Here is a 25775-nt window from a genome sequence, read left to right on the forward strand (position 1 = left end):
GCCGTCGAAAAAGACTTCCCATCTGCTTCAGAGCAATTCTGACAAACCATTGGGCATCGAGAGAAAAACGGTGCTACAATAATCTTAAATTGGTAATAAAGTGTTAATAAAAATAAACCAATTCCTTCTGCTGTGAGGTTCAATAGCAGCTTTATGAACGTGGAAATGAAACATGTCAGTCAGTTGGCTCAGACACAGCAGGATGGAAACAGTCGGGAGAGAAACTCAAAGTTTGTTGAAGAAAACGTGACCAAACCAAGAATATGCCAGCACAGCTTAGGTTTGAAAAGTTGGATCTAAACAAACCAGTTTACTTCCTGTTTGTCCAAAGAACTAAGTGGAGATGTTTATCATTAATGTACAGCATCACGTGTGGTGAGAACCAAACACCAAGTGTCACACATGATGGTGGAGGGCTGCCAAAGGACCTGGGCACCTTCTCTATATACTAAAGCATTCTAAACCAAATGTGAGTCCATCTTTCTGAGAAGCTAAAGCTTTGCCTAAATTGGATCACGCAGCAGGACAATGATCCCAAGCACAACAGTAAATATACAAGCAAACCAATCTGAATGACATGCTGTGGCAGGACCTTAAAGACACTATGGATGAATGAACCGAAGGAACCCTGTAAAGCAGTGGGACAAAATTCCTCCACAGCAACGTGAAAGACTTCAAGTTCAAGTTAATGCTGCGAAAGGTGGTTTTATTAGTGAATTGTGTAGTTTACTTAGGTTTTAACAGAAGTTCATTGAGTGCTGTACAAAAGCGTCCTGAGAGGACGATGGCAGAGCAGACGGATTTCCAAGTCGTTAAAAAATTGAGAAGACATAAAACAAAATGTGATGGTTTTTTATATATTTTATAACATTTCAGAAACCTGTTTATTGAAGTGAATATAAATATGTTGAGTCTTTATTACAGTTGTGGATGATTTTTTTATTGACATGTCCAAATGGTGAGAAGTACAAACAGCTCCACAGGATCGTCACATAACATGTAGCAAAGGCACATTCACTTTGTTTTGTCACACAAGAAAAGAAACTTGGCTGACTCACCCTGACCATGTGCTACAAAGTTATGTGAACACGCACACGCACGCACACATGCGTGCACACACACACACACACACACACACACACACACACACACACACACACACACACACACACACACACACACACACACACACACACACGTCTTTGGATACATTTTCTGATCCTTACACATTTTGATCAAAATGTAATATATGGAAACAAATGATTTCTTGTTCTAAAAGGTGCATACAGCTGTACAACTGGCCGACTGTGGCAGTTACTGGTGTTGCATTTGACTAATCTATAAAAATATTTAAAGAAGCAGCTGCATTGGACAGAACTGTACCTTTTACCAAATGAAGCTATCAAGCGAGAACAGAATAGTCAGAACATAACCAGCTATAATATGACGACCAACCAGAACATTCAGAACCAACACGTCACAGCTAATCAACAGTTATGCTTTTCATTGGATCAGTGCTCCTATTCAGAGAGATTTTAACCAGGTTTTTGTCACCACTACTTACAAATACCTAAATGTTACAGTTTAGGAGAACACAATTACTGACCACCAAAGCTACGGCTGCCAGAAACAGCTGCTAAATTCGTCTTTTTAGAATCGTGTGCAAACTTTATTCCAGTTATTTCCACACAAAAGCGTGTCAGCTTCAGGCAATCAGCAGTGAAAGTGTTACAGACAAGTCAGTTATCAGAACTGGGACCTCAGCGGGTCCAGTACCAAGTGTGACAAATGTTTGATCTCCATCAATACACCAGTTCGAGCTGTGAAAAAGACTGGGCAGTTACAACACACACGGTTATACAGCAATTGCGCCTGTTCCAAATGTAGCTGTGCAGAACAGGCGCAATTGTGTAATTTTACAGTCTTGTTGTGTGTTGTTGTGTGTTGTTGTCCGGCTATTTGAGATCACAGCAATGACACTGTGGAAGACATTTTTCACAACCCTTCAAAGGCCTGTTTGAGGGTTCGAGGAAGGGTCTGGCACTTAGGTGTAACAGTTGAAGCTTTATATTTGTGAGACATTCATTTCCCCACGCCTCTTATTCCACCACAACAATACTCACAAATGCTGCCAGCAAATGGCTGTTGAGAAAAGTGATCCCACGCACAGTTCTTTGATTTATTAGTACGATCACAGATCTTACCGATTGGGATGGGCCCCCTCAGCAGCCACTTTCAGTTGCATATGGGACCTTATTTGTGACCTAAACTGAGCTGTAATTTCAATGTACACCAGGACATTAAAACTGCATGTATAGAATAATAAGTCAAATCCCATGAAAACCACTTTAAAATGGTTTGTGTTACTTCCTCGCCCTTCAAATAAAGTTTTAAATCCTTTTCCTCCTGTTGCCAAAGACTTCCCATAGATCAGGAGTCTTTGAGTGCCACGTGACTTTTTTCATCTGTAACACTGTACCTCTGTTTAGATGGGGGTGTTAGGCAAATGTCCATTAGAACCTGAAAGCGCAGCGTTACAAACCAACTCGCTGCCATGTCCACTTTGCTGTCCTTGTTCATTCCTTTTGCTCAGAAACACATTCGCCCTTCGGGCCTCCTGCTCTACAGGGGTCCTTCTGTCAGAGTCTATGGTTGCTGCTTGTGGGGCTGTTCTGTGGTTGCAGCGCTGTGTGATGACAAACAGAAATATGGTGATTAACAAACTGAGGGACAGCACTAGCAAAAGTGACACAATTACCAGCTCCTTTAAATAGCATGGGGCTTGGGCGGCCAGCAGCGCTTCCCCATCCCGGAGCTCTAATTCTCTCTGTCGAGGCTGCTTTGTCCATGAGGTCAGGTTTTTGCCCAGCTGTCTGGTGGTGACTTGAGTGTTCCTGTTGGATGGCGTTGTCTTAGACTCTCCTTGGTGCGTTTCTGTTCCTACAGATATGTGGAGTCCAGATCCCGGCTTGGCCATAGATTGTGTTGTGGGTATGGCATTTGTCCGAGGCTGGGTGTAGCTGGTTGGAGTTTGAGACAGAGGGCTGGTCTTCTGCTTGACATGATAGATGGCCATAGTCTGTTGGTAGCCATTTTCAGTGGACAGGCAGAGGTAGTGGCCCAGTGTGGCAGGGGTGGCCACAAAGCTCAGACTCCCATCCTCCAAGTTCAGATACAAGTCTGAGGACAGCCGACTGTTGGGACGCTCCCAGAGCTGCTGAGACAGTCGTGATGCAGCAGGACACTGCAGCCGCACGACTTCGTTCAGAGACACAGACACCAGCTCGCCTGGAGGACACGAGGCTGACATACAGATTATAGTTTGCATCAGAAACAGGTGTTTGGATATCACAGAAACTAAGAACAATGACCGTGCTTCTAAACAAGAATCTATTGGAAAAATCTGAACTTCACACAATCATGTCTAAATTAGAAAAGTAAAAGTTAAATAAAGCAAATTCATGTTTTATATGTTTGACTCACAGCCCACACAAAACCTCAGACGTGTGACTTTTCATGATTTATTTCATTCCTTTTAGACTTTTCTCCTCCATTTAATCTTCAGACTAAAATAGATATTAAAAAGATGTTATACTCACCCGCAGGCAGTTTGTTTGGACCAAATCTGCTCTTGTGATTTAATGAAACACTGCTGCATGCCTCTTCAGCGTTTCCTCTTTCTATGTCCTGGGCTCTGAGGAGGGAAACCATTAACAGAGAAGGTGGGCACTAGGTTTCACAGATTCCCCACTGATGACCAATCCTCAAACCAGAAGTAAAAACATGAAATTCACAAAGCAGTCATCTATTAATTGGAAGGTTGGTGGTTTGATCCCTGGCTGCTTCAATCTGCCAAATATCCTTGGGCAAGGTACAAACCCAAGTATGATGTGTGTGAATGTTACAACACACTTTCACAGAGGAAAAAGTTGCACGGAGCGCTTTGAGTGCTCAGGAAGAATAGAAAGGTGCCAAGTAGATAAGAACAAGACCATTAAACATTGACCGAGAGGGAGGAAATTCCTACATGGATGTTGTATAATCCCACCTGGAGTATCCAGATGTGTGGTCGCGCCTGTAAATGATTCATTTAAACAAAGCTGTGCTACCGGCTCAAAAGCTACAAGGTCAAGAATAAAAGTTGACTAGCTTTGCACAGTTTGGTATTACCGACTCCTTCCTCAGCTGATGTAGTTTCATTGTGCAACCTTGTGTTTCATAATAAAATATGTGAGCAGATCGTGTGTGCTGAACGTATTAATCATAATAAAAATGTAGTGTTACTCACAGGTTAGTGTTTGTTGTAGAGACCATCACACAGACCCTACTGGCAGGATCCCAACCACAGAAGGGATCTCGGGCCAGAACACACTGAGCACAGGTCCAGTAAAAAGAACAGTTAGCTGTCGGGACCTTCACGACGCCCTCCGACGTGCCGATATAAATCACTCCCTGCAGTGGGACAGAATAAGCCTTCAGACATGTCTGTATAGTACTCTGTCGCAATGACATCATCCTGCTTCACTGTGATGGAGAAACTTTATCTAGTTTGCAAAACTGAGTTCAAACGGTTTACCTGCAGAACATCTGGATCAACACAGAGATCAAGTCTACTTTTTACCCAGACTTGCAAATTGATCAGTTAAGGACTCCAGCATGTTCATAAAAATAATAGATAACTGAACCGAGTGCACGGTAAACCTCTGGGACATTATGTCACGTCCCATTCGATGCAGCCAGTTTGCACCTCCGACTGTCCCTGAGCTCAGAGAGGTGATTCCCCACGACGCTATCTGCTGTCTCACTGGGAGATTCCCCTGATGCTGTCAGGCATAGAAGGCACGTGGGGAACATACAAAGGACTGAGCACTACTTTGAGTTGCTGCAATGGAATCTGGGCAAAATGGACCAGTCTGCCATATCATTAGTTTCATTTTGATCTTTCAGTGTGTCTTTGAATTCATTTGCATCCAACAATGTGACATCCTTTTGTCCCTGACGTGTCCGTCGGTCCATATCAGTATGAACGTCCAGCATGACCTTGAGATGGGTTTCCTACGTGTTCCTTTATTTTATTTAGCAGTGTAGCTTGGAGCTAAATAATAATACATAAATAATTAACCCTCAAAGCAGCACACAGGAACTCTATGGTCATTGCCACGTCTTTGTCTCCATTGCCTCCAATAGTCTAAAAACCTAAATGGAACTGAACCACCAAACGTCAGCAGCAGCGTGCACCTTGGGTATGGAGAGCTTCAGGCTCCTGACAGGCTGAGGCTGCTCAAAGACCTGAATCTCCTCGATGATATGGGCCCCTCTGAGTAGCAGCACTGCTTTATGCAAGTAACCAGACTCTGAAACATCAGAAAAGAAATCATTAATAACATAAAACTATTCAAGAAGAAGTGCTGAGAGGATATAACCTGTACTGTGAGGTGTCAGCCTGGTAGTCGTGGAAGAGTTCAGCCTTTGAAATGTGTTAGTTGTGTATTTTACTGCTCTGCCTGCAGTCCTACCTGTAAGCAGAAACAGGACAGTGTAGTGTTTGCCGTTGGCTGCCTGGACCCTCTGGACAGTCAGGTGGCTGTAGGTGTTTTCAGCAGACACCATGGTCAGGTTCCTTCCAACTGCTCGCACACTGTCATCTGCCAGGAAGTTCTCTTTGACAAAGCGCAGGGCATTGTCTGAGGCGTTGTGCAGGCCACACTAACACAAAAGTTGACACAAACTAATTATTTTTGTATTCATTTCCATTTGTGCGGCACTTTTTTAATCGCACATTATGAGCAGCAGAGAGCGTGCCATCAGCGAAACTGCTCCCTGCTCACTCACTCAACGCTCTAACGTATTTAGGTTACACCTCAGCCTGTGGGTCTCGTCCACTTCACCCTGCCGACTGTTATGTTGCCCATAGTTACATGTTTCAAATCTGAACAGCGCTTTGAAATGTGAAGTAGAGCATTTAAAGAATTTTTAAGAAAACATTTATAATAAGGACTACAGTGTCGATGTTAATAAGTTTACAATATTCTGAACACATTAGTGGGTGTGTTGAAATATGAAAGTATGGAAAAGGAAATATGTTAAAATCTGGGTGAGATGATGATGAGAGATGATGATGAGATAGCCTTTATTTGTCAGCTGCAGGTCTTTTGCCCACAACCGAGATGACAGACCTTGCCGACCATACATACAATACAAACATCACATTGGGGAGACAGGTCAGGCCAGGTAGCGAGGAAAAAAAACATTGAAATGTGCAACACAGAAGGATAATACAGGAATGCACAGATATCAACACACCACAGCACAATAAACACAGACAGCAACATGGGAAAGAGTTCCAGTGTGGACATCTGATCTGGGACCGCTGCAATCTTTGACTGCGCCTCCAACTTTTTTTTTTTTTTTTTTTGGCCTGTCCCGTTTGGCTCTTTTGCATCAGAATTGTTGTCTAAATGCAAAGAAAGATGCCCAACGGATTTACTTTACCAAATTGACCATCCCAGCCTTGCCGTAATGGTCCATTTGATTCACCTTTTATTGTTTATTTTATTTTCACTTACTGAATACGGGACAGACTTGACTGGGGGAAAGAAGGGGAGAAAGAAAGAGGGAAAGAGAAACAGCTGAGAAGAGGGACGGGGGAGAAGGGCAAAAACCAAAAACCAACAGAACGGGCAGAGAAAAAAAATGCATATATCAATCACCTGGATCACCTGCTGAGAAAGAAAAAAGAAAGCAAGCAGAAGAGAACAAGAGTAATAGAATAAACAACATCACAATGATATATGGGAATATGACAGTAAATACTAAATATTAAACATTATTGTGCAGCACATAAGATCAACAGAACACAGTGTGCTTTGAGGTAGGAGCCAAAAAGGGTGTAGTTTGTGGGTGTGATCACCCGTGTGTACACCTGTGAGCATGGACGCGCTTGTTTTTAAAAGGTTCCTTCATGTAATGATCTGCTAGAGGGTGTGGGGGGGCCACAGCCCCGTCCTCCAGGGCATGAAGCAGGTATGGAGGAGATCAAAACTCCAGACATCCAGAGGCCCCCAGAACACAAGAGACCAAGGAAGACCAACAGAGGGGCAGCCGCGCCACTGTCCCAGAAAGAGCTGAGGAGAGTCCCAGATGAGGGCTCACTCAGCAGCCGCGGAGCAGAAGCCAGGGGGGGTGGAAGTGACGCGCCCGTGAGCTCCGCCGGCAGCCAGCCGTGCCTGAGTGACCGAGCCCCAGGCCGAGAGGCCGGGAGCACCCCACCTCCGAAGTGGCCCGAGCGAGCCCCAGGCTCCAGGCCCCGATAAGCGGCCGCCAAGGAGTGAGCCGGTGTGTACCCGGACGCCCATCCCCGGACACAAAGAACCACCAACGCACCGATGTCTGAGGGAGTCCGCCACTGGCAGGGGAAGTGGTGGTGAGGCCCTCCAAACCTTGGAGGGCCTGAGATGTCCCCAGAGAGGTGGCGCCTGACACCCAACCTGACATATAGACACAGACATACAGGCACACACAGACACAAACATCCATTCCCACCCTCATGCTCTCATATGCACTTACTCCACACTCAACCAACGTGGAGACAGACATAAAGAGACGCTGTACACACGATCACACTCCCCAAGCGTACTCTACAAACCGGGTCTAGGTACCCCCGCCCCTGGAGGGGGAACTGCACCCAGACCCAGGTGGTGTTACCCTTTTCCCTGCGGTGGGGGGAGGCAGACCGCCCCGACTCCGCAGCAGCAGGGAGGCCCCACACTCCAGACCGCAGTCGGACGGCCAACTCCTCCTCCTAGTCCTAGCCCCCCTGCTCCAGCAGGTCGCAGAGAATGGGGGTGAGAGAAGACTCCAAACCTCCCTCCACCCGCTCATTGTAGTGTTGATGCATGTGTCTTCTAAGGTGCATTTAAAACCCAGGAGGGCTTGGAGCTACCTGCCAGAGAGCAGCAGGTAAGCGCATGGTCCCTCCTGCTAGCCCTCAATGTCTACGTGTATTTAACATTGAGAGGTGGGCAACGATGCCAGGGGTGAGGTGTACACCCTGATGGTAATTTGGATTCTGTGTATCGTGCCCACCCCCAAGATCCTACATGTATGTGTAATGAGAGTGTGAGTAATGTGAATGTCTAAGTTGTGGGATAAAATTGAGGCAGAGGCAGCCAGAAGGGGACAGAGGGGGGGGGGGGGGGGGGGGTAGCCTCCTCTGCACCCTGGTGACATACCCCTACTCCAAGGCCCTGCATGTGTGGGTGGTTGTGGTGGAGCGGGAAGAGGGAGGCAGCTGGAGATGGGGAGGGAGGGAGGGGCAAGTGACCCCTCCCTGGGGCCAGCTCCCCCGCTGACCCCAGTAGGCACCCCCATACTCTGCGACCCGCCAGGGAAAGGGGGCCCAGGCCCATCCAGACCGGGGCCCAGTGCAGCAGCGCCTCCCGGCCCCACAGAGCCCGGGACAGTCCACCCAACCCCACCACAGAGAAAACTGCACCCACCCCACCATCCACTCATCTTCCAGACTACATAAGACAATAAACACCCAGGCTGAGATCTTCCTCCACCTCTCCTGTATCTCCCCCTCCTGCAGGAGGGGGAGATACAGGACTGCGCCTCCAACTGACCCGATGTCCAGATCAGAGAGGAGGTAAGCGTTGGAGGTGGCGTTGGATCCGGGGTAGGGAGGGTGATGCGTCGGTGAGTGCTTATCAGTATCAGTATATGTATGTGTGTGCGTGTCCATAGTTCAGCTGAGACAGTGTCCTTCGCCCTGCCAGGCTAAGTAAACAGTCTTCCAGCCAACCCAGGTGGCCTTGCAGGGAATGGGAAGGAACAGACTCAACACAGTCGTTATCAGATGCATTTAGAAAAAATATCATTTACTTTGGTAAACTGAATTTCCCCGGTGTTACTAAACAGAGAAAGGAATTTTTGACACAACTTTCCAAATAACTTCATCCAAACTTTTTTTTTCTTTCCAAAAAACCAATAAATACTGAGGTTAACATTATTAGCTCCCCGATGCTATTCTTCACTTTTTGCTGTATATCAGGCTGCAGTCGTTTGTTGTAGCTCCTCCAGGTTTGATGGCATGGACTCTTCTCTTCAGTTCACCCACAGATTTTCAGCGAGATCCGAGTCGGAGCTTTGTGCAGGTCAGTCGATAACGTTCACCAGGAGAGACGTACGTTTTAGTTGTTGTCATGTTGGAAGACAAACGATGACCCAGTTTCTGCTGCAGAGTGCTTGAGGTTTAAAATGGTCACATATCCTTCTTCTTCATAAATCCAAAAATAAGAAGCATCTCAAAGAGCTGTAGTTTAATGTCATCTGACCAAAGCACGCACTTCCCCTAATCCTGCTCCAGGCTGAGTCTGGTTTGAGGTCGTAAGTTCCTGTGCAGGAGTCAAGTGATCATCTTCTTTGAGACTCCGATTCCCAACTCGGCCAAGTCATTCACTCGTGTTGTGGCAGCGTTTTCTTAAAATCTTTCACTTCTGCAACAGTTGTTCTGTCCTGTTCGGCTCTCATTACATTTCTCGATGATACATCTCAGTAGAACAACTCGGAAACGCTGCGATAACTTTGAGTATCCATCTCCTGCTTTGTGAGCATCAAAAATCATTTTTCTCATGTAAACAGATTTGATTTGGTTTTCGGCTGCTGCTTTCTCTGTGACACACGAGACACTGGAACCTCAGTTTTAACTTAATTTTATAAGCTTTCAGCTTTAAAGAGTTAAAGCACATCATTGCACAACCTGGTTTGTTATTCAGGGATAATTTATACTGACCCTGGAAAAAACACTTTCTCAGATAATTCTATTATTGTGAGTAAATATATATCATTTATGCTTTCTAAAGAAAACTAGCATGCTTAGAAATGCTATGTTGGAAATCCTTTGTTCTGTTTTGTCAAAATTTTGACAAAAACTTGAAATTTCATGCTAATAATTTTATCCACATCTGTATAAAGAATGCTAAGCTAACTGTGAAAGTGTGAACTTGGTACCAAGAGCAGAAGTAGGAAGTAGTGAGAAAGCAGGAAGGACCAGACGGCAGTAATGACGTGGAAGAAGACGACAAATAATGGTGAAACTTTTACATCTGAGAATTAAAGTTTCTCACAGCTGTGAATATGTAATTAGTTTTTGCACATGAAGGCAGCGTGTGTGCACGTACACCCGCTGGTTCATGGAGACTTTACTCTAAATAAGTTTTCATAAGTAACCATTTACCTCGCCTGGATTTGCGACCTTCTCTTGAACCCGTGCACTCCACTGTAATGTGTCCCGGTTCAGGACTTTGTAGTTACCAGAAAAGACCGATTTGATGTCAGTGAGGCGGAAGGAACACACTGCTGATCGCCCAGAGTTGACAGACCTGGTTAATCAAAAACAAACATTAAGAATACAGTCACGAAGAATCAGAAACATGGAACTACGGCAAGCAACTTGTTTCATTCTTAAATGTGCGTCCTTTAAATTGTATTTCTTCTCTGTTGTATTCTATGTCCACGGGTGCACATAAGTGTCAAAATAAAAGACGAGCACCAGGGGCCCGTTCTTCGTACGTCGCTTACTACATCCAAGATCAAATGACACATCCAAGATCAAATCATCGCGCTAACCGTGAGCTCGCTAATCCGGTTCCCCGAACACACTTGCTGTTGACGATTACTACAGCTGGACGCAGGAATGTGACATCACTGGGTGTCGTAAAAGGGGCTACGCATCGATAGTAGAAACATTGATCGGCAACCCGCTGATTGGTCGGCGAAAATGTCGAAGGGGCGTGCTCGGTATTTTCCGGCAGCAGAGCAAGAACTCATGATTGAGGGATTTCAGGAGTTTCAGAGTTTAATTAAAACGCAAGAGAACACTGCAAAGGCTGCAAAAGCAAGGAGAGAGGGCTGGCAGAAAGTTGCTGACAAATCAAACTCGTAGGTAATTTAATAATAATAATAATAATAATGGATTGGATTTATATAGCGCTTTCCAAGGCACCCAAAGCGCTTTACGATACCACTATTCATTCACTCCCACATTCACACACTGGTGGAGGCAGCTACGGTTGTAGCCAGGCTGCCATATCGCGCCATCGGCCCCTCTGGCCAACACCAGTAGGCGGTAGGGTAGATCTATCATATGACACTATATTGTCCAATATCATATGGCATTATATTATATTATAATATGTTATATTATATCCCCTTTCACATTAGAGCCACAACAGGACCCACAAGAACATGGGAACAAGTAAAAGTGGAATACAGGAGTATTCTACAGAATGGTAATATTTATCTCTTAGATTGCTTTGCGTCTCTTGGCAAGGTAATACTGGCCTGTAATACTCTGTTAGTTTGTTCATAACAGCAACCAAGAAAAGGGCAGAGGAAAAAAAGACAGGTGGTGGTCCTGCACCCCCTCGTCAACAAGTTGGTTAAGTAAATAATACCCTCACGGGAAAATCGATATCTCTCTATGAGCACACTGTCGCGCTGAGCTAAAGCATCCTGTCTATCCCGCAATATACGCTGAATTCTGAGGACTCTCCTTATCAATCTTGCACCTTCCACAATGGGCTGCTCGCGTATACGGACAGGACATGGCTGCGACAGGCTTCCCAAATCCACCTTCGCTTTTATAGCCGTGGTCTCTCATCTTGATTACACGAAGTAATTTACAATTACTACTCTGAAATATGAATTACATCTGTAATAATCACATACATGTAATAGAATGTTAATAGTACATTTCCCTTTTTTAGGAAATGACCTGTATGTATCTGTGTGAAATCAATAAATGGATCAGGTGCTGCATTGTCTTTAGTTACATTGATAATATTTATTTATGGTGAAACAGTGGTGGAATATCGCTGTTGCTTTCGTATAAATGAAGCGGACATACCTGCGTGGCCGCGATCTAATCCTGTTTACATAAAGTAAACCTGCTCCCGAGCAGGTTTACGCTTACGGCTCTGTTGCTATGACAGCAAGTCCCGGATGAGCTTCGGGGAACCGACTGATCCAGGATCACGCGAAATCGTCAACAATCTAATCCGGCTAACCTACTTAGCGAGGTACGACGAACGGGCCCCAGATAAGAAGTTGCAACCTGTGTTTGCGTCCATATAAAAGGCCGTGTTTTTGTCCACTAGAGTGGGATTTTCACGGCACATTCTGCACCACATCTCTGTGCGATCATCATTTGTTTGAAGCCAGCTCACCTCCTGCAACTACTTTTCCGAGGATACGTGCTTCTTTTGTGGTTCGGACTCCTTCTGCTATTCTTTGGAGGTGGAGGAACACCAAAGTAACTGCTTAAAGGAGCTTCTTGACATCTTTAAGAGTTCTAAACAAATGTCTGTCCTCCTCCAGAAAATCTTACGTGCGTTGCAACTTCTTATCTGGTGCGCGTCTTTTATTTTGACACCTGCGGACCACTTATGTGCAGCCCTGGTTATATCAACCCTCAATTCGCCCCTGAAGGCCACAGAAAGACTGCCTGGAGGACTCGTGAGCATGACGAGAGCCTTCCTTGACTGGTACAGAAGAGCACATCCCTCAGATTTGAATGCTTCCCCGGTCAGATGGCATGGATACATCACTGCAGTTTTCTAAATGCCCCAAAGATCAAATCTACGCATGCTTCACCTACACAGTAGGTCAAAGATCTGAAAACTGTGCTTCTCAATCTCAACAGCAAGTTTGTATTAATGGAAACATGGTGATTTTTTTCAGGAGACATCATCACTCACCACTGAGAGGTGAATATGCCATAAAAGAGTATGTCATCCACAGGAGCGCCCTCTGCAGGCAGGAGGGTGTCTATGTCCTGGAGCACATTATAGGGCAGCTCATGGTCAGCTTGGCAAAGCAGTTGAGCTTTTGCGAACGTGGTCCAGCGTCGCTGCAGGGTCCGCTGACCTCCAACATCACTCTGACAAATGAGAGAACACTGTGATGTTATCATGTACATAATATTACAGAAAGGTCAGAGTTACAGCCCTTTGACAGAATTATGAATAACAATCCTGACAGGTAGAAATCTTGGAGATGTCATCCAGTCATGTGGGTGGAGTCACAAATTCAGCTTCACCTTGCTGACTAAGTTCCCCTGCACCGTCAGACGCACTAAGAAGTTACCTTACAGGGGGATTTCTTAAATACTGACATCACTCCAGTTCATGTTGAGAAGATCAAAAGAGACAAAGTTGTTATTACAGCCTGTGATGGTGACATTCAGCCTTACTGACCACTAAAAGGGCTTTGCAGGCACATTCACCCATTGTATTTCATAAACACATAACATTCAGTGCATTTTAAGGTTTGTTATGCTATAACTGCATCTGTAGCCTTGGACACACATGTGACTGGCTGTCTGTTTCCTGTGTCTGAATGAGGACTATTAGTGTTTGCGTGACGGGTTTGGTCTGCTCGTGAAGTTTGTTTGTTCCTGGGAGAAAATTCCAAATATCAGAGCACTGCTAAATCTTTGCAGAATCTCTTTGGACGGTTCGTAGACACCGTCGTTCCCACTTACCACACAGATCTGAGAGACGCGGGAGACGATGAACTTGTCGATGAAGTCATACTCTCTGCCCACTTCAGTGAAGAAGAAATAAATTTTCTCTTCATCTGGAATAAATGTGGAACTGATGAAAGTTGGATCTATGGCAAACAGAAGGTAACATAAGCAGAAATGTAAGTTACTGGAAACAATGTGTGAAAGACATGGTAAAGCTGGAAATCCAAGTACATTTTCAAGAATTAAACAGAAATAAGAAACACTTATTACAATGTTTGTGATTCCCACCACATAACAGGTAACAGACAAGATGTGCCAGCAAACAAATGGATTGATACTGATCTAAGACGCCATAAACGTATCTAATATTAAAGAAATTCAAATATCTGAGGTTGGGGAAGAACTCGCTGCACTCACCCTCCAACCATCCTAATGTGTCATCCAGCTTCAGGTCGACACGCTTGCCCTCGCTGAGGTGCCTTGAGATGACTGGCCGGTTCCCCCTGTAGTCTGCCACAGTGCCAGTATAAAGCTCTCCATCTGAGACACATGACAACATCTAACATCATACTGACGAGCAACAGCGACACAATGAAAATATATTCGACCATCTTTGTGGCTGCTGGCAGCATGGTTGTGTGCATACACACTGCTGGCAGCATGGTTGTGTGCATACACACTGTTGGCAGCATGGTTGTGTGCATACACACTGTTGGCAGCATGGTTGTGTGCATACACACTGTTGGCAGCATGGTTGTGTGCATACACACTGCTGGCAGCATGGTTGTGTGCATACACACTGCTGGCAGCATGGTTGTGTGCATACACACTGTTGGCAGCATGGTTGTGTGCATACACACTGCTGGCAGCATGGTTGTGTGCATACACACTGTCTGTAAACACGATGAAAGTTCTCAGTGGACTCAACGTGATTCCACTTTACACAGTAGAATCATGTCAATAATCCACCGTCTTACGTTCACCAAGCTGATTTATTGGTCGCGCTATAACTTGCATGTGTGGCGTGCGCAATCAACATGCAGAAAGTATTTGATAAAGATTTAAAATGTCATGTCACATTTGACCTCTGACCTCCTCAAGGTCAACAGACTGATCTGCAGGTCAAAGTGATAATGATGATATATGAAGCCATTTAAAGCAGTGTTTCTTACTGCCATTGTACTGAGACATGCACATTCTAAATATCACCTTACTTTGGACCTCCGACCTTCTTCAAGGTAAAAGATAAAATAAGGCCTTTTATCTTTAAAACAATGATCAAAAATCTACTAATGGAAAGATTCTGATTGGTAATGGCTTCATGTTCAGCAACACAAAGATCCCAAACCGGCTGATAATGCAGTAAAAGCACACCCATCCTCGTGGATTAGCCTTCGCTAATCGAAAAAAAGGCATTTACAGGTTGGGGTAACATTCAAATAAGAGGTTTGAAATGTCCTCCAAGAACATGGACAACTATTCCTGAGAGCGATTAAAGAAATAACAAGAAACATAACAAAGTTCATACTGTGTTGAACCGAGTTCAGGCTCTGATGAAGGATAAAGGTGGTCACAGCAAACACTGCACAGCTGCAGCCTGAAGGTAATAAGCTCTGCAAGAACCATTACTACCCAGGTTAACTTCAAAACTGCTCGTGTTTGAAGTCATCAAAAGTGCTTCATGCTGTGAATTCCCCAATAAATCCTGCAGCTGTGCAATCCTGCAATTTCCACCAGCCAGAGACAGGACAGGGATAACTGGGACAGGGATGATTGGGACAGGGATGATTGGGACAGGGATGATTGGGACAGAGATGATTGGGACAGAGATGATTGGGACAGGGACAGGACAGGGATGATTGGGACAGGGACGACTGGGACAGGGACGACTGGGACAGGGACGACTGGGACAGGGATAACTGGGACAGGGATAACTGGGACAGGGACAGGACAGGGACGACTGGGACAGGGACGACTGGGACAGGGATTACTGGGACAGGGACGACTGGGACAGGGACAGGACAGGGACGACTGGGACAGGGACAGGGACAGGACAGGGACGATTGGGACAGGGATTACTGGGACAGGGATGACTGGGACAGGGACAGGACAGGGACGACTGGGACAGGGACAGGGACAGGACAGGGACGATTGGGACAGGGATAACTGGGACAGGGACAGGACAGGGATGATTGGGACAGGGATGATTGGGACAGGGATGACAGGGACAGGGACAGGACAGGGATAACTGGGACAGGGACAGGACAGGGATAACTGGGACAGGGACAGGACAGGGATGATTGGGACAGGGATGATTGGGACAGGGATGATTGGGACAGGGACAGGACAGGGACGATTGGGACAGGGATAACTGGGACAGGGACAGGACAGGGATGATTGGGACAGGGATGATTGGGACAGAGATGATTGGGACAGAGATGATTGGGACAGGGACAGGACAGGGATGATTGGGACAGGGACGACTGGGACAGGGACGACTGGGACAGGGATGACTGGGACAGGGATAACTGGGACAGGGATGATTGGGACAGGGACAGGACAGGGACGACTGGGACAGGGACGACTGGGACAGGGATGACTGGGACAGGGACGACTGGGACAGGGACGACTGGGACAGGGACGACTGGGACAGGGATGACTGGGACAGGGACAGGACAGGGACGACTGGGACAGGGACAGGGACAGGACAGGGACGATTGGGACAGGGATAACTGGGACAGGGACAGGACAGGGATGATTGGGACAGGGATGATTGGGACAGGGATGACAGGGACAGGGACAGGACAGGGATAACTGGGACAGGGACAGGACAGGGATGATTGGGACAGGGATGATTGGGACAGGGATGATTGGGACAGGGACAGGACAGGGACGATTGGGACAGGGATGATTGGGACAGGGACAGGACAGGGACGACTGGGACAGGGATGATTGGGACAGGGATGATTGGGACAGGGACAGGACAGGGACGACTGGGACAGGGACAGGACAGGGACGACTGGGACAGGGACGACTGGGACAGGGATAACTGGGACAGGGACAGGACAGGGATGATTGGGACAGGGATGATTGGGACAGGGATGACAGGGACAGGGACAGGACAGGGATAACTGGGACAGGGACAGGACAGGGATGATTGGGACAGGGATGATTGGGACAGGGATGATTGGGACAGGGATGATTGGGACAGGGACAGGACAGGGACGATTGGGACAGGGATGATTGGGACAGGGACAGGACAGGGACGACTGGGACAGGGATGATTGGGACAGGGATGATTGGGACAGGGACAGGACAGGGACGACTGGGACAGGGACAGGACAGGGACGACTGGGACAGGGACGACTGGGACAGGGACGACTGGGACAGGGACGATTGGGACAGGGATAACTGGGACAGGGATAACTGGGACAGGGATGATTGGGACAGGGACAGGACAGCGATCACTGGGAGACACCAAAATAGAGTTGTAATAATCCAGTCATGCTGTGGCATCATTTCCTCACCTACAACGAGAGCCGTATTGCGTTGATAAGGGTCATAGGGGCATCGACCTCTCCCTTCATCAGGCTTGAGGCTCATTGTTAATGTGTCAGTGTTCTGGGAAGACAAGGAGAAAAAGTCAAGCTGCTACTGAAGTGAATGCTAAATGGACCATTTCTACAAACACACAAAAAGGGAAATTCAAGCTTTTTTGTATCAAGTTTATGCTACAATCACTAAACAGTGAGTAACACTGTAACACTGTCACAGTGTTAAACAAACTAACAACTTAAATGCCTTACGATGTAGGTGCAGCGTGGACTGAAGGCGAACGTTCCACAGGCATAGATGTGGCTGGTGTTCAGGAACTGCAGCACACGTATGAAATTGGGACAGTCAGCCTGGAAACACAAAGTTTAACATTTCAACAAAACCAGCTCATGTAAAACTGTTAACAGTTTGTCTAAACCAGGACCTGTTGGTTCAACTTCAAACATTCTCATGTTACATCAAAAGGGACTGTAACTGCCAGCTCCCATATGGAAAAGAAATAGTAAAAACATATGATTTACTCATGAAAGTGGCCACTTTCTCAGTACTTTCATTTTTTTTTTTTAGTAAGTATACAAAACATACAAGTTTCATTATATAATTTTTCAAGGGATCTTATATCTGTTTTCACTCTTGTATGCTTTTCATACAAGTTTCATACAAGACAGATAAAAACTTTATAAGATTTATATATATCTTATATATATCTATATCTATCTTTTCCATATGGGCTGGAACATTATTGGCACCTTTGTCTCGTTTGGTTTGTATATTTGTAATTTAACAGGTTCAAAGCATTTGTTCATACATTCAAACAGAACACTTACCATTTTCTTTCCCTTCATGGAGCACTGCTCAAGGTCTTCATGTGAAGGAGTCCAGTCCAGCTGAGAGAAGAGGAGAGTTCATCAAGTTCTTCACATTAACCACAGCCGCAGGTTTGTGTAAAGATCGTGATGTGAAAGATCACAGCACGGGCCAGAACACATTTCTTTTCGAGACTGCATTTTTTTTAAAAATACACCAAAAGCAGGCACTACAAGTTTTACAGTCACAAAGGATTTAACCCAGTTTGTGTTTGTCCGAATGTTTAGAAGGACCTTTAGAAATTCATTTAGCGATTTTAAAAAGCTGCCTGCTTCTACATAAAATACTGGTTTCTGCATCGTGGTCTCCTGACTTAAATAGCACATCAAACAGGAACAGTTAAAAATGCTTTCACTTTTTTACTGTGTGATTATTGCAAACTGTGACACTGAATGTGTGAGGTACATACGAGTACACAAACGTCAAACTAGTCATACTGGACGTACTCTCTAGTCCACAGACTGGATTATCGGATTGTGCCAAGATGTGGCAAGCTTAGCTAACATAGGAGTACACGAGAAAGGAGACGTGGAAAAGGTCCTGATCTAATTCTCAAACTACTGTCTGAACGTCAAGTGTGAAAAAAAATGAATGAAAATAGAAGCAGGCTGTGGTGTGCAGGCTACAAGGATGAAGCGCCAGGTTCCTCGTCTATCTTTGAGCCAGTATTTCATGCTTTAAACACAATAAATATTTCAATATATTTTAACTTGGCAACAGAGACTCTGCCTGCAATGTTTTGCAAAAATACTTTAGAATAGTTTAATAAAAAATGTGCTGTTTTTCTTTTGAGTTCTTTAAATTTAAAAAAGTACAGGTGATGGTGAAGCAGTGATTGTGAAGCTGAAGACTTGACAGCCAAGTAGTCCTTCTTGTTAGGCTTCTTTGAAGTCCACCAGCAGGGCACAGACATGGTTGTTTCACTGTCTCTGCAGTCGGGCCGTCATAAACAATTGGTAGTCACATGGACGTCTGTTTAGAGCCTCACAGTCTAATTCCTAACAGAGACCATCTGATCTGCATTTGCATAATCTCAAGTGACTTTATGTCAATATGCATAAGTGTGCATCTGTCAACAGTCAGCCCCTACCTTGTTCCTCAGTATGATGCTGTCCTTGTGGCTAACATTCAGTGCTAACACAGAGTCCCGGGCTCCAACATATAATATGTCCCCATCCTCACTGAGCAGCAGCGTGGTGGTGTTGCTGACATCGTGGCTGTTGAAGCGGATGAGACGTCTCCCAGGACTATCTGTTATCAAACAGCAGTTTGTATCAGGACAAAGCATGTTAGGATTAAATATCCACAGATAACTAAAAGGATCCAGATATAACCGGCTACAGAGTGTTAACTGCTTAGATGTCGAAGAACTCGGTGTCTGCGAAACGTCTCTTCCACGTTTATTATGCCACAGAAAATATTGTGACCACGCTATTTAGTCACTTATTCAACACTAAACACACAATTCACAGTGCACACAGAAAGAATCCACATTTCATTATAACCTGATTCATTTTACCTCAAAGCTTAAACACAATAGTCCATAATGACAAAGTGAAACAAGGTTGAAATGTAAAAAAATATAACGTACATACGTGTTCACAGCCTTTGCTACGACACTCAAACTTGAGGTCAGCTCAATTCTGTTTCCACTGATAATCTGTGAAGTGTCACGTGACTGGTGATAAATCCAGCTGATTGGATGCCACACCTGTCTAAGGCCCCATAATTGACAGTGCATGTCAGAGCACAAACCAAGCCGTGAAGTCCAACCAACTGTGTGCCGACCTCGGAGACAGGATTAAACCAAGACACAGATCTGGGGAGAGGAAACATTTCTGCAGCATTGAAGGTCCCAATAAGCACAGAGGCCTCAGGAAGAAGTTTGGAACCAGCGCTTGGAGTCAAAGGGCCGTTGTAAGGCAGATGATCAAGAAGTTCAAAGTCACTCTGACAGAACTCCACTGTTGGTTTGTGGAGAAAAGAGAAACTTCCAGAATGACCATCTCTGCACCACTCCACCAATCAGGCCTGTACGGCCAGGTGGAAAAGTCACCTGAGGGACTTTCAGACCATGAAAAACTAAATTCTCTGATCTGATGAGACAAAGATCTAACTCTGTGGTCTAGATACCAAGCACCATATGTGGAGGATACTCTGGAGGCACTGCTTAGCACCTGGCCCCTACCATCCCTACAGTGAAGCACGGTGGGGGCTGCATCATGCACCATCAGGAACTAGGGGACTAGTCAGGGTCAGAGACATCCTTGATGATAACCTGCTCCAGAGGTACTGAAACACAGCCAAGATAACAAAGGAGCGGCTTCACTGTGTCGATGTTCTTGGGTAGCCCAACCAGAACCTGACCGAACATCTCTGAAGAGATCTGAAAGTGGTTGTGCACGGATACTATTGCTGTTATTTTTTATGCATCTTCCAGAATTTCAACCTCTTTTTTTACTTACATGTGAAACAAGCACTGAAACAGTGCCCTGTACTTGCATTATAATCAGACACTGAAGTGTACAATCTCACAGTACTCCATCTAACATGATAACTGTCAACTACATTTGTGTCCCAGTTAATTTGATTAACATGATTTTGCCCTTTTTTTAAATTCATGAGGTTTCAGCACAATATCTGTGCACAAGAATCGATTTCGTATATGAAAGACGTGAGAGAACAAACACATCGCTGTGCTTTGTTCTATCCCTAATACATTTAAATGACCCAACATGATAAAGGGGGTAAAAATGCACGTGATGTTTCAAAGGCTTCACTCACCCATGGGGAAGGAGACTCTGGGAGTCAGTGTTGTCACACATGGGCACAGAAACCCCAGCAAGGCCAGGGCGAGTGGCAGCAGGATGGGGATCTCCATCACAGCAGGAATAATGGAGTCTGGCCTCGTTTACACTGAAGTTCACATACTCTGCTGTCCATCACTCCATCTGAGACACATGCACACACGTTACCGTCCAGTCCTCTAATCAAATGCATTGATTTGTGTTGTTTCAACGGTGAGTTTGTGTAACTCCGTTAATGTTTATATGCCTAAGCATCAAAGCTACAGGTTTAGAAATCAGAGATATCACCTATGAGGAGAACATGAGGAGGAACATGAGGAGGACATGAGGAGGAACATGAGGAGGACATGAGGAGGAACATGAGGAGGAACATGAGGAGGAACATGAGGAGGAACATGGGTCCGTCGCTGCGTTTTGTTTGTTCAGCTGTGTCTTTGTTTCTTGCTGTGATGAAGAGTCACAGCTCAGGCAGCGCCTCGACGTTTCCACAGTGTGGAGATGTCGCTGATTTAAAAAACACGAACCTGAAGATGAGCTCGACCCTGTAACGCGACACATGCACGCGGACGGCTCCGCCAGCACAGCCCGCAGAGTTTACAGATTACTGCTGGGGCGTTTTACGTGGAGTAACGATGCAATGACGACAGTTTCTTGTGTGCTAAATAACTCTATCTTAGAAAAACTTACAGAGCGACAACACAAAGACAGAAAAGTCAGCTTACGTTTCCTTTCCTCCCCGTTTTCCTTCCATCGCTCCCAAACCACCAATATTCTGTCCAACACTCGCGGATCAGTAACGCGAGGAGAAAACGCTGACCGTGGTTCAGCCTTTACTATAACAACAATGCCTCCTCCCATTCGCAGATCTAGGAAGCCCGGCCTCCACCTGCAGGGCGGCCGTACTCATTACAACGTCCGAGCAACAGGCCCTCCTCAGGCCCCAGGTTCAAGCTGCGTGTACCAGGGGTCTGAAACCAAATGCGCTGTGGGCCACGTTAGTGTTCAAGTAGTACAAACAAACAAACCAACAAACAAAGAAACATTTCTGAAAATGTAGTTGTTTTTTAAATATCAAATATTGCATAATAAGATAAAACTGCATTTTCCTCCCTCTTAACTAACTGAAGCCTTTCATTGAACTACCAAATAAACTCATTGGTCCTCTCTGCCTGTGCACACGTGGCAGCACTTCTGCTGTCATTGTGTTCATATTTAACAAAACCGAAGTGCAGACATAAGTGTGCACATTAGTTTGTGAGTCTGTCAGTGAACTAACACACCCTCTCATGTTTGTGCCTCTGCTCATGTTGCCTTCATATTCAATCATTTGAAGAACTTATTTTAACATTTCACTCAACAACAAACAAAAAAGTCACTTTAAGGCTGCATTATATCTCCTCACATCAGTGTGAGTAGGCCGCAGGTGGGCCCTGGGCTGTGACTTTAAGACCCCTGGTGTATACAGCATGGCCTCCTCTTTAACAAGGCCTTTAGAAATAATATGTGGACACCTTGGTGTGGGTTTGACTACTTGACTAATGACCAACAGGTTTCCATCTCATATCGTTTAGATGAGTGATATTTTTTATCTTTCCAGGAAGAAATAAGTAAACACACAAAACAAACAAAAAAGCAAAATCCTGACAGGAAACTGGTTTGTAGGACAGCTGTGATGTTTAGTCCAGCTGCAGGATGGTCAGATTCAACTTTTTTACACAAGTAAAAGTGAAAAAGTACATGCTCTGAAAAGTACTCAAAGTAAGAAGGCTAAAATATTATTCTAGTAACAAAATAATGTCAGTACACGGGGAATACCAACAAGTCTAATAAGTGGACTTAGCTTGTAGAACACGAGCAGAGAAAAAGAAGGAAATAAATAAATAAATAATGGCTATGTCCTGTTGTAGAGAACAACTTTGTCTCTAAACAGGGAAATGAGTCAGATGAGCACAATCATTTCCATTGAGATGTCTTTAGTGTGCAGGCTGTGATCAGCTGATGTGTGCTGCTCTGAGTGCATTTATACCACTGCATTCAGCAGCCTTTGTCCTGGCTGATTTCTATGCTCTACAGTAGAAAGTTCAATGACTGACTGAAGCATCACCAGCTTAACTTTAAACACTAGATGTAACTCTGACCATGAGCACCAGTCACATGCTGTTCAGTACTTTAACTTCACAGTACAGTAAACTAATAGTTAACCTGCACTAATCTGATGACTGTTTTTAAATAACACAAAGTTACCTTTGTTCAAGACACTGTCACATGTACAGACACAGCATCTGGTTTAAAAACACTTACATGTAAACTTTATATTTCCAGTTTATCAAACAGCATCCTTACCTTTGAATATAACTGCGCTTCCTCCTCTCCTGGTCTGTTGTGCTTATCTTTCTCCATCTCTGAGTGAAGTTCACATGCAGGATGTCTCAGGCTATGGTACACAGAGAAGTGAAGAGAAAGCAGTTCCTGCCCTTGCTTTGTACATGTCAGTAGTATATACATGACATCCAACAAGACAAGCCTTCATTGTGAGTTCGATTAAGTCTTCAACCAACCGATGTTCCTTTTTTGTTACTTGTTGCAGTATGTTAGCTGAACAACACGTCTCTAGTTATGAATTTTTACATTAGCACACAACATGTAAAGTGTTTTTATAAACACATATGAGGTCAACATGTGTCACGTGTGGACATACCTTTTGTTAGGAATCTTGCTGTTTTTCTTGATTTCTATCCTGATGCTTTGCTGGGGAATCTTGATCTGACTCAAAAATCTCCCTTCGGGTTGTTTCACCTGCAGACCCCGTTATACACAAACCAGGTGTAGCTGCAGAATCAGTCAAACCACACTGATGTGACCATCAAAACGCAGTTTGCTCTTTGAGACGATGCATTTATTAGCTTCATTTCAAAGTTCTTTGCTGATCTAAACATCCATTTAGCTGTCATGTCCCAGTATTACATACAGTGGAAGCATATATTACTATTTACCAGTATTCCCAGCACTAACATAAGGTCCAAGCCACAGCATGTGAAATTAGTGTTCTTCAGAATAAGTCACAGGCTTCACTGTGAGCGCAGCAGCAGGTAAGATGGCTAATGAGGAGAAAAGAAGATTGGGGAGGATTATCAGTGACCTGGAAACAGCCATGTGGTAACAGACTGAATGCCTCTCAGTATCAAACATGAAGGTGTTAAGACAAGTATAGCAAAAGTTTGTGAATCCTTTGAGATTTTCCATATTTTCACAGAAAAATAACATAAAAAATAATGAATTTATAAGTCAGAAGGAGAACCTAATCAATGAATGATATGTGCTAAAAAAGGAAGATTTCTGAAGAATTCAGTGAAAAGATTTCTTGTTGCTTTGCACACTGGAAAAGGTTACAAAGCCACCTCTGAAGAGTTCAGATACAAAGTCCACGTTCAAAATTGTCAAGAGCAACAGTTACTCTTCTAGGAGTGATCGACCACTAAAGGTCATTACAAGAGCAAAACATTTAATATTCACAAAAGAATCCATGTTAACCTTTAAACAGCGTCAGGTTCTCTCTCTGCCAAGCATGCTGGTAACACTCTGGCAGCTGGAGCGCCAGAAACAAATGCATAAAATAAGAGAAATTTACCATCAAGTTTTTCACAATTAAAATAAAGAAAATGTCCATATTTTTACAAGATAATAAAAAAGTCGTTTTATGTGAAAAATCTGGTACTTTTATTCCATAATTAATACCATCATTTACCAGCTATTTTAAAAAAAAGTGCAATTACAGTAATTACAGTATACTGTTAATTACAGTTCTTACCAACTACACACTGATGGATGTGAATACTGAAAGACCTGAGCTTAATAAACACTGGCTTTACTTCATGTAATAACATGATAATACTGCCATAAAAACATTAGTACTGTTCACTTTGCTATATTTGTTGTTAAAAACATTTTAAAGTAATAAAAATCTTCTGCTGCTGTATGTCTTTATGTAAATTTTCACTTAAAACTACAAAAAAAGAACAAAGGATTGATGAGATTTTGTTTTACAATGAAAACTCACTTCCTGTGCCTGAACATTTAATTCTGCTAACAAACAGACCAAAACAGAAAACTACAACAATTTGTTTTGAAAAACAAATAACTGTGTTCAAAAGGCTTTTATTGAGCTATAAAAAACAAGCAGAATTAAAATGAAAAACATCTGGCAACTAAACCAAGAATCACGCTGAACGTTTCGCTGGTGCTGCAGAAACTCTGTGCAGACGGCAGAGTTATGTTTCAGTTTAGGTGCAGCTGACGTTCGCTGTGAAAGACTGTGGTAGAGATACCAGGGGAAGCAGGACAGGACTGTAGAAAGGTAAGCACTGTGCCTCAGGACCGCTGTCTTTGTGCAATGAGGAACAGAACAAACGCTGCCAGTCCTTTAGTAGCGGGACGCGCTCACATTCCAGCACCAGCCAAATCGTCTGACGTTCCCCAAAGAATACTGGAACTGGCTGGTCTGCCATGGCATCCCATTCTCTTCACAAATGAGAGCACATAATTTCAGGGAAGAGGACGGTCAGCCACCTGCTCAGTTTTCTTCTTCCCTTTATCACCTTTTGCTAAGATATCTGGGAAAGGCATCTGTTGAGTTAAATTGAAAAGAAGGGCAAACAATTAGTAATCAGTGACACTTCACATTGGGCTGATACTAAGGATTTTCTTCACTGGGAAGCTACACACAAACTGAACACACAGTGTGAGGGAAGGTAAGATGATGATGACAGAGAAACAGACGATATATACAAAAGAGGGAATCAGGCAGAGAGGGGACGCAAAACTGAAGACACACACGAGATGAGGGTCTGTCACAATAAAACAGCAAGTATCACATACGCACACAGATAAAGACACGTGAGCTTGACATAGAGACAGAACACAAAGATATTGGACAGACACACAACACAACTGGGAAGAGCACAACAGGAAACTAACAACCAAGGTAGAGAACGAGAACCATAGTTACCAAACTCAGACGT

At 44.5% G+C, this 25775-nt stretch overlaps 1 protein-coding gene across 4 annotated transcripts; it reads right to left on the minus strand.

Annotated features, from left to right (window-relative positions):
• Positions 1 to 843: 843 nt before the first annotated feature.
• Positions 844 to 23870, minus strand: sema4ab (sema domain, immunoglobulin domain (Ig), transmembrane domain (TM) and short cytoplasmic domain, (semaphorin) 4Ab). 4 transcript variants are annotated; one of them, XM_026156670.2, is made up of 17 exons: positions 23751 to 23870; positions 23456 to 23586; positions 23101 to 23191; positions 20735 to 20901; positions 19041 to 19201; positions 17911 to 17970; positions 17335 to 17433; positions 17056 to 17149; positions 13946 to 14068; positions 13544 to 13671; positions 12759 to 12940; positions 10238 to 10382; positions 5517 to 5706; positions 5239 to 5354; positions 4289 to 4452; positions 3600 to 3694; positions 844 to 3303 (listed from the first exon to the last, which is right to left on the minus strand). In XM_026156670.2, the coding sequence occupies exons 4-17, from the start codon at positions 20829 to 20831 to the stop codon at positions 2486 to 2488; spliced, it is 2472 nt and encodes an 823-aa protein (XP_026012455.1). In that variant the 5' UTR covers positions 20832 to 20901; positions 23101 to 23191; positions 23456 to 23586; positions 23751 to 23870; the 3' UTR covers positions 844 to 2485. The 4 variants fall into 4 exon arrangements, with proteins under 4 accessions (XP_026012455.1, XP_080151920.1, XP_026012454.1 ...); XM_080295794.1 differs by having other exon boundaries at positions 23101 to 23235; XM_026156669.2 differs by having other exon boundaries at positions 23101 to 23586.
• Between the last annotated feature and the right edge of the window lie 1905 nt (positions 23871 to 25775).

The sequence above is a fragment of the Astatotilapia calliptera genome, chromosome 22 (assembly GCF_964374335.1).
Source record: "Astatotilapia calliptera chromosome 22, fAstCal68.1, whole genome shotgun sequence".
Classification (NCBI taxonomy): Eukaryota; Metazoa; Chordata; class Actinopteri; order Cichliformes; family Cichlidae; genus Astatotilapia; species Astatotilapia calliptera.